The following is a 9,638-nucleotide window of genomic DNA, read 5'->3' as shown; positions in this document are numbered from 1 at the left end:
CGAGGTACGGGGTGCAGCAGCTCAAAGTGGGTGTCGGGCAGAGTGAGGCTTCCCTGCCTCTTTTTATAGCCCCAGTAATGATCGGGGGCCTGGAGAACAAGAAGCCCTGCGAGGAAAGGCTGAGGGACTTCTTGGGAATGTTGGGTCTGGAGAAGAGGAGGTTGAGGGGGGACAGGATGGCTCTCTTGAAATATTTGGAGGGCGGTCACTCAGAGGAGGGCAGGGAGCTGTTCCTGTGGGCAGCAGAGGAGACGGACTCGCAATGATGGTGTCATGCTGACACACAGTTCTTCCTGTTTACTGACCTCATTACTATGTAGCTCACCTTTTGTGTTGTTGCCTCGCTTGTCCCCGGCAGGAATTCGAGGCCCACGGCCGCCAAGTGCCCCTTCCATACGGCGTGTACAACTTGGATGACTTGAAGACCTACGGCCGGCAGAAAGGCTGGTGCCCATATTTCCTCGCCAGATATTCGGTAATGCGCTTGGGGGCGCTGAGCTTTATTTGCGTCATTCGTACCCTGCCTTTCTTCCTAAGGGGGACCCAACGCAGCTAACCTGCTTCGCCTTTTATCCTCACCACAACCCAGCGAGGCAGGTCTGAGTGAGAGGGCGTGAGAGGCCCCAGGACACCCGAGGTGCTTCCATGGCAGAGTGGGGTTTCGAACTTGGGTCTCCCAGACCCCACTCCAGTACTGCAACTGCTACACCACACTGTGGCTTTCAAACGCACAGGCGAGGGAGGTATCCAGTTTGGTGTAGTGGTTAAGAGCGCGGACTCTAATCTGGGGGAACCGGGTTTGATTCCCCACTCCTCCTCCACGTGCAGCTGCTGGTGTGACTTTGGATCAGTTGTAAGTTCATTCAGAGCTGTTCTCTCAAGGGCCGTCTTTGAAAGAGCTCTCTCAGCCCCAACGACCTCACAGGGTGTCTATTGTGGGGAGGGGAAGGAATCCCGAGAAGCACACCCGTCTCACAGCGCCGCCGCCGCCATTTTTTTGGTCACAGGGTTTCTTACGTAGATCCAGCTTCATTAGTAATAGGACAGTGCGAATACTGGAAAGGCACATTAACACATGCATCAGGGGAAAGCACTGCATAGGGTGAGCATCTGCTGGAGGATAGGAAAATGGAGGAATATCATTGTGGCTGCCGACGGCTACTCCGTAAGATTCTCATTTAGCTCCTTTTGGAAAACATTAAGGCTCTAGCTTTCATGACTATGGCAGGCCCATACCCAGGATCTTTTTTGTTTTTTTGGGGGGGGCATTTACATTTTTAAGGGGGCAGCTAACTTATAGTTAATTTAATTAATCTAAATGCCTGTCTTTAAAAGCAGAGGCTCCAAGCCTGTTTCTAGCCCTTCCTTTGAAGGGACAGAGCGGCGAGCGCATCAGTTCTTAGGGAAAAAAACCAGCTCAGAGAACATTTAATTGCCTTCAGGAGGCATTTCAGTTCCTTTTGGGTTCCCCTCTACAGGGCAAGAAAGCTGAGAAGGGCACTCAAGAGTGGCACCTTCAATAGATCTCCAGCAATCCCCCTTTCTGCTGGCCCAGCTTTTCTGTAGACCACCGAGGTCACGGTGAGTCTTTCAAAAGCATCCCCATGAGCCTTTGGGAAACGTGCAAAAATAAGATTTCTGGCCTGGCTATTTGTGGGGCAGGGCTTTTAATTAAGGGGGAAGGTCCCCAAAACGTCCCACTGTAGCAAAGCCGGACTACATTCTTTTTTAAAAATGAGATGGCTATATTCAAGGTGCGTCGTGAGTGCATGGTGCAGGATTTGGATCACCCGTGAGGAAAATGGTTAAGTTTCTTAGTTAGCTTCACAAACAGCTCTAAAGATGCTCTATCTTATTTATTTGATTTGATTTGATTCATGAGTACCCCACCTTTCTCCCTTTGGGGGCCCAAGTCGGCCTACGTCATTTTCCATTTTACCTTCGTAACAACCCTGTGAGGTAGGTGAGGTGGAGAGAGTGTGACTGGCCCGAGATCACCCAGCGGGCTTCCGTGGCACACGTGGGGATTCGAACTCAGGTCTCCCAGAACATGCCCAGTGCTCTCGACCACTGCACCTCACTGGCTCTAACATCTTCCGTTTCTTCTCTGCGCGCTGAAGCTTCCTGTGAAACAGGAAAGCTTGCCTCTGTTGAAGAAATTGTGTCCCCTTTCCTGCTTGGAGTTGCTGATGATCCGTGTCGGTGTTCCCGTGGGAGGAGAGGGCTGAAACTTTGTTGTGTTTTGGAGGGCAGCTTCCTCTGAAGGCCACTCCCAGTCCAATCCCAACACACAAGCTTCGGGCCTGTGGGAAAGAGGCGCCTGTTTCACCCCCGCTTCTTTCTTTCTCCCTAGATCCTCCATGCCAACATTGTCGTGTACAGCTACCATTATCTCCTAGACCCCAAGATCGCCAACTTGGTCTCCAAAGAGCTGGCCAAGAAATCTGTTGTCGTATTTGACGAGGCTCACAATATCGGTATGGGGGTCTCTGCGGAAATGTGTCTGTCATGCTTTCTTGTATTTTTTTTAGTTGCTGTACATTTTACGGGTTGTATACCGTGATCTTGGCATTGTAGAAGGTTCTACAATGCCAAGACCACGGCCACACAACCTGGAAAATCTACAGCAACTAATGAACTCCGGCCGCGAAACCCTTCGACAACATTTCTTGTGTTTCTTCACCTCAACGCTCCCTCTAAACTGGAGTCTTGTGAGCAAAAATTCTACTTCGTGAGCTCCTGGCATTAAAGTCGTAAGCGAGCGGATTTGGCTGCTGCATAAATTAGTTTGCTCTGGAGCCGTCCTTCCTGAGCGAAGACGAAAATGTGTGAGCCAGAGGCTAAAAAACTGTGAGCTAGCTCACACTAACTCAGCTTAGAGGTAACACTGTTCACAGCCACCCACCCAATGGGTGCTAACCTGGCAAGCTGTGTAAGGGGCTTTGAAAGACCCTACAGGCCAACTAAGAATTGACCCTCCATGTTCAGAGGCAGGGAGGGGAGGCGGCATAGTATATATAGATCTTGGAAACTCAGCAGGGTCGGTACGTGGAAGGGGGACCACCAAGGAAGGCTCTGCAGAGGAAGGCAAGGGCAAACCACCTCTGCTTCTCCCTTGCCTTGGAAGCCCCTTGCTGGAGTTGGAAGCTAAGCAGGGTCAGTACTTGGAAGGGGGACCACCTAGGAAGGCTCTGCAGAGGAAGGCAAGGGCAAACCACCTCTGTTTCTCCCTTGCCTTGGAAGCCCCTTGTTGGGGTGGCCATAAGTTGGAAGCTCAGCAGGGTCGGTACTTGGAAGGGGGACCACCCAGGAAGGCTCTGCAGAGGAAGGCAAGGGCAAACCACCTCTGCTTCTCCCTTGCCTTGGAAGCCCCTTGCTGGGGTGGCCATAAGTTGGCCGTGACTTGACGGCACATCCGCACGCACACACTCCGAGGCGAGATGTCTCTGATTATTGAGTGTTTGGGGACGTGTCAGCTAGTAACTTGCAGTTTGTGTGTGTGTGTGGGGGTAAACCTGCTTGGAGCAGCTTGAGTCCCACCCAATTGCCTCCTTTTGACCCATAGATAACGTCTGCATCGACTCCATGGGCGTCAACGTCACACGCAAGACGCTGGATCGCTGCCAGGCGAACATAGCCGTGCTCCAAGCCACCATCCAGAAGTGAGTGAGATGGGTTTCCTCCACCCCACTTCGTGGTCCCCTGGGGCAGAGCTGGGTGTGCTAAAAATGAGGATATTCTGCTGCAAGAAAAGCCTAATTTTGTGATGCAAATTAAGCGAGGCACTCTCCCCTTCTGCCAGCCCAGGCCTCCAGGCTGCATTTGACTGATTTGGTTTTTATTTATCGGCAGTCCTCCTAACTGGAGTTTTTAAACTGGCGACCTTTTACGCAATTTTATAACTGTCGTTCTATTCGCATTGTTTTTGTTGTGCACTTTTATAATCGCTTTATTTATATTCTAAGCTGCCTGGAGTTCCAGCTGGCTGATAAATGTTTTAAATCCAATAAAATCGAAATTAAATTCTACTGCCCCCCCCCGGCTTCTGGAACATAAGCCTGTCTTACGTGGAAAAGTGGGATAATAGCTATTTGGGGGGAAAGGTAAAATTGCCCTCATACCTTTGAGCATAGTTTGGCAGCCATGGAGCTAGCAATGAACCAGTTTGGTGGAGAGGTTAGGTGCGCGGACTCTAATCTGGGAAAACCAGGTTTGATTCCCCACTCCTCCACATGCAGCCGCTGGTGTGACCTTGGGTCAGTCACAAGTTCTCTCAGAGCTGTTCTCTCAAGGACAGTTCTGGAGAGAGCTCTCTCAGCCCCGCCTCCCTCACAGGGTGTCCTTTGTGGGGAGGCGAAGGGAAAGGAGTTTGTAAGCCGCTCTGAGACTCAGGCTTCCCAAGTACTTACCGTGATTCGGCGGGGAACACGGATGTCTTTGTGGGATCATTCCCGTGGGGACAACAAGCGCCACACCATGCCGTCGCCAGGAAGTGATGCCGAATGACGCTCTGGCAATGGGGCTGGAAACTCGATGGTACCAGCCCCATTGCCAGAGCGTCGCCTGGCGTCACTTCCTTGCGACAGCATGGTGCGTTACAGGGAGGAATGGTGCGGCCGGGGAGCATGTTTCCCCCACCAGATCGTGGTAAGCACTTGGGAACCCTACTGAGACTCCAAGTGAAGGGGGGAAGTATAAATCCAATCTCCTCCTCCTCCTCCTCCTCCTCCTTTAGCATAAATGACCAGATTCCCAGAAAGTGGCATTCCCTGCCCCTCCCTGCTTTTTCTGGGGTCTTCTTCCCTTCCCCAGGCATTCTGGCATATGCTCTGCTCTGCCCACTGGCGTGCTTTCCCACCCCCTGGTTGTGCCTGCAGCTGATCCCCCAACACCCCTGTATCCAGGATCAAGGACACAGATGCCCAGAAACTGAAGGAGGAGTACCGGCGTCTGGTGGAGGGACTGAAGGAGGCCAACATTGCCCGGGAAACAGACATCTATATGGCCAATCCGGTGTTGCCAGATGAGGTTCTCCAAGGTGCTTGTGTGTTTCTGTTTGTGTCCGCGTGCATTCGGTTCATCTAACAGGCAGCTTTTTGAAAGGGTTAGGCAGGAGAGGTCTGTTAGTAGGTTTGCCAGGTTTCCCTGGCCACCAGTGGGAGATGGAGGTGGCCGCCGAATTGCCGCCGAATTTCGGTGGCAATTCGGCCCCATTATATCCTATGGGCCATTGAAGTCAATGGCGAAAACATAGGGTATATTCTGGGGTCTGGAGAGGATGGGGTTTGAGGGAGAGGCTCCAAACCCACAGGGTAGCTGCTGGAGCCTTTCCCCAAGATACCCACCAGGTTTCAAGAACATTGGACCAGGGGATCCAATTCTACGGGCCCCCAAACAGGTTGCCCCCATCCCCTCCATTGTTCTCTGTGGTGGGGAAAAAGTAAACAGGACTCGGGGTAGGAGCTGACCATTCAGACCTCACAGAAAGAGGAAACCCTCAGCTGCAAACCTGGGTCGAGAGGAACGGAGGCCTGGCGTGTGGAAGAAAGCAAGGGAGATGCCAGGTTGGCCAGCAGGGGGAGGGCATTCGAGAGGTGAGGTGCCACCACTGAAAAAGTCCTGTCTCTGTGGGTGGGCAGAGAGAGCAGGGCCTCAGGAAAGGATCTTAGCTTGAAGACGCCGAGAGTCGTTCTTTGTGATCCTTTCCCTTGTTGGCACTGATTGCTGTTCAGTCGCACAGTTGAGACCGATTCTTCGCGACCCCATGGGCCACCTCACGCCAGGTCCTCCTCCGGAGTTTGCTTAATTTCATGCCCGTTGCCTCGATAACACTGTCTGACCACCTCACCTTTTGCCGTCCACCTTCTTCTTTCACCTTCAATCTTCCCCATCATCGGGGGTCTTCTCCAGCGAGGGCTCCCTTCCAGGGGTCATTTCGTAGAAAAAGAGGTGTGGGAGCTCATTAGCATAACTCATTAGCATAACTCATTTGCATATGCCACACCCCCTGACAGAAGGCAACACCCACCGCTCAGGCTCCTCTGGATTCTTTTGGATTGCTAGCTATTGGGTGGGGGGGAGGAACTTGCAGATCTGTCCTCGCAGAGGAGGGAGAGCTTGTACCTGAATAAACCTTGGTCTTAAAGGCGTCACTGGACTGTTTTGGGTCGGGGGGTCGGGGGGAGCTCTGCAACTTACCTGGCTGCTTCTTGCTCTGACTGAGGGCTGCTGAGAGCAGGGGGCGGGGCATGTGCCCACCCCCTGGGCTCCTTACTGCCGGAGCTCCACTCCTGTGCGCTCCTGCAGAAAACGACCCCTGCTCCCTTCTCATTGGGTGGCCAAAGAATTTGAGCTTCAGCTTCAGTCTCTGGCCTTCCAGGGAACAGTCAGGATTGATTTCTTTTAGGACGGACTGATTCGATCTCCTGGCAGTCCAAGGGAGACTCTCGAGAGTCTTCCCCAGCACCATAACCCGAAAGCATCTATTCTTTGGCCCTTGGCCTTCCTTATGGTCCCAACTCTCGCAGCTGATTAGACGAGAGCAACCCTGCCCTGGTTTTAACATCTGTGGAGACGAGTTGCCAAAATGTCTAACAGGCAGCTTTTTGAAAGGGTTAGGCAGGAGAGGTCTGTTAGTAGGTTTGCCAGGTTTCCCTGGCCACCAGTGGGAGATGGAGGAGGTAGAGTTGCCACAAAGTTGGGGAACTCCTGGAGATTTGGGGATGACGGCTGGGGAGGACAGGAACCTCTGTGGGGTACAACGCCACGGAGTCCCCCCCCTCTCCAGCCATTTTTCTCCAGGGGAACCGATCTCTCCAGTCTGGAGATGAGCTGCAATTCCGGAGGGTCCCCAGGTCCCACCTGGAGGATGGCATCCCTGTTGGTCATGGCAGCGAAGTGGAACCTCCATGGTCAGAGGCGATCCATCTGAATGCTGGAGATGGACTCTCTGGGCGTGGCTGTCGCCTCTCCCTGTGCCGAGGGAGTTTCCCTGTCTGGCTCCTGGTGGGAACGGCGTGTCTTTTGGGTTCCCTCCTCGCAGAGGCCGTGCCGGGGAGCATCCGGACGGCGGAGCACTTTCTGGGCTTCCTGAAACGCTTCCTGGAGTACCTGAAGTCCCGCCTGCGGGTCCACCACGTGGTCCAGGAGAGCCCCCCCTCATTCCTGAAGGATGTCTTCGAGAAGGTCTGCATTGAACGCAAACCCCTCCAGTAAGTGGGAGGGGGGGCACCGCCTCTGGTGATGGCACTTCCCTTCCTCAACGCTCCACCCCTTTGGGACCTCATGCGCCTGGGTGGCATTTGAGGAGCTGTCTGCACTGAGCATTGAACTCAGGGCCAGGTTTCGGGCCGGAGGAGTCGCTTGCAAAAAGGCCCCGCGCCCCTTCCGATAACTCTCCCTCCAGAGAAGCTGACAGGTTTGGGGGCTCCATTTTGCCTCTAGAGCCAACCGGTTCTAAAGCAAGAGTTTTGCAACGGCCCATTTTGAATCTCGGCTCTGCCCCCCCCCCAAGCTCGTCTCCAAGCCAGTTAGGATTTGGCGGGGATCTCTCTCTAGGATCCCCCCACTGGTGCAGCCAGTTAGCCTTTAGTCCCAGCCAGTGTTCCCTCTAAGCTGAGTGAGTGTGAGCTAGCTCATAGTTTTTTTAGCCTCTGGCTCACACATTTTTGTCTTAGCTCAGGAAGGAGGGCTCCAGAGCAAACTGATTGAGGCAGCAGCCAGATTGCTCGCTCATAACGTTAACGCCAGGAGCTCACTGACAGGTTTGGGGGCTCCATTTTGCCTCTAGAGCCAACCGGTTCTAAAGCAAGAGTTTTGCAACGGCCCATTTTGAATCTCGGCTCTGCCCCCCCCAAGCTCGTCGCCAAGCCAGTTAGGATTGAATGGGGGTCTCTCTCTAGGATCTCCCCACTAGTGCCTTTAGCCCCAGCTGCGTTAGAACCCGGAGGTGTCAAGAATGCAATGCCTGCCACTTAAGGGTGCGGCGGGCAGAAATTAGGTGGCCGAACCGAATCTCCTAGTCCTTGGTCTTGTCTGTGGTGCCTCCAATGAGCCCCGAACTGTCTTCTTGTTTTCTTGTCAGTTTGGTGTCGTGGTTAAGTGCGCGGACTCTAATCTGGGAGAACCGGGTTTGATTCCCCACTCCTCCACTTGCACCTGGCTGGATGACCTTGGGCAAGCCCTAGTTCTGATCAGAGCTGTTCTTGAAAAAGAGCAGTTTCTGTCAAGAGCTCTCTCAGCCCCGCCTGCCTCACAGGGTGTCTGTTGTGGGGAGGGGGAGGGAAAGGAGATTGTCTGCCGCTCTGAGACACCTTTGGGTAGTGAAGGGCGGGGTATAAATCCAATCTCTTCTTCTTCTTCTCCTCCTCTTTGGGGTTGGTGCAGAAGAGCCAGTTTGGTGTAGTGGTGAAGTGCGCGGACTCTAATCTGGGAGCACCAGGTTTGATTCCCCACTCCTCCACTTGCACCTGGCTGGATGACCTTGGGCAAGCCGTAGTTCTGATAAGAGCTGTTCTTGAAAAAGAGCAGTTTCTGTCAAGAACTCTCTCAGCCCCACCCGCCTCACAGGGTGTCTGTTGTGGGGAGGGGGAGGGAAAGGAGTTTGTGAGCCGCTCTGAGACACCTTTGGGTAGTGAAGGGCCATGGGGTATAAATCCAATCTCTTCTTCTTCTTCTTCTTCCCAGGTTCTGTGCTGAGCGGCTGCAGTCCCTCCTTCGCACCTTGGAAATAGCCGACATCTCCGATTTCTCCCCCATCACTCTCATCGCCAACTTTGCCACGTTGGTTAGCACTTACTCGAAGGGTAAGAGGAGCTATGTGGGTGATGGTAGCTCCACTTATTCTCTAGAAAGCCAGTTGCCTGCTGTGATGTACCCCTGTTATCTCCCCAACCGTCTGGTCATTCCCCCACCCCACCCCACCCCGCCAAAACTCCAGTTCCCCTCAGTGACTGAGTTGCCCTACGTTAGCTGTACATTTTCTCTGTGGATATAAACTTGAAACGGTTCCACCCTTTTTTGTTGATATTGGTTTAGGCTTTAGACCCAGCACAGGGAACTTGAGGGGAAGAGAGGACCTGTCCTGTTTTATAAACCCTTGTGAAATGGCACTTGAGGCAGATTAGTAAAGGTAAAGGTGTCCCTTGCTCGAAAGCCAGTCGAGTCCGACTCTAGGGTTGCGGTGCTCATCTCTGTTTCCAAGCCGAAGAGCCAGCGCTGTCCGAAGACATTTCCGTGGTCATGTGGCCGGCATGACTAATCACCGAGGCGCACGGAATGCTGTTACCTTACCACTGAAGCGGTACCTATTTATCTACTTGCAATTCCTTGCTTTCGAACTGAAAGTTAAACAGGCAGGGAATATATGTATAATGGGGGTATTCAAGGTTTTGAGATTGCTGAGCTAAAGAACTTTCTAATCTATACAGAGCTGGACTCTTAGAACATTCAAGAGAGTGTATTTGTTGTTTTGCTGCAAGGTTTTCTAGTTCTTTCTTTGAGAGGTGCTTTGATTAGTATATTTCAGCAGTAACACGTTCTTATTAACGTTTCTTCTGGAGGACGGCGTTTGCTTAAAGTTTCTAGATTTCTTCCTTCAGCGTTCTAGGTTTTCCTGTAGATATTACAGCTTTTCACTG

General features: G+C 52.7%; 1 protein-coding gene across 1 annotated transcript in view; it reads left to right on the top strand.

Annotated features, from left to right (window-relative positions):
• Nucleotides 1-358: 358 nt before the first annotated feature.
• The window catches only part of ERCC2 (excision repair cross-complementation group 2), a gene marked incomplete at its 5' end in the record, with an annotated part of 27,331 nt that continues 18,051 nt past the window's right edge, over nt 359-9,638 (top strand). Inside the window, 6 exons of the mRNA XM_015416542.1 lie at nt 359-475; nt 2,354-2,477; nt 3,566-3,662; nt 4,905-5,038; nt 7,043-7,211; nt 8,686-8,804. Coding sequence (XP_015272028.1) covers nt 359-475; nt 2,354-2,477; nt 3,566-3,662; nt 4,905-5,038; nt 7,043-7,211; nt 8,686-8,804 — 760 coding nt within the window. The remainder of the gene's footprint in view (nt 476-2,353; nt 2,478-3,565; nt 3,663-4,904; nt 5,039-7,042; nt 7,212-8,685; nt 8,805-9,638) is intronic.

Source organism: Gekko japonicus, unplaced genomic scaffold, assembly GCF_001447785.1.
Source record: "Gekko japonicus isolate JY-2015 unplaced genomic scaffold, Gekko_japonicus_V1.1 scaffold3087, whole genome shotgun sequence".
NCBI lineage: Eukaryota > Metazoa > Chordata > Lepidosauria > Squamata > Gekkonidae > Gekko > Gekko japonicus.
The sequence above is the reverse complement of the archived record's forward strand: the minus strand, read 5'-3'. Positions and strand labels throughout refer to the sequence as shown.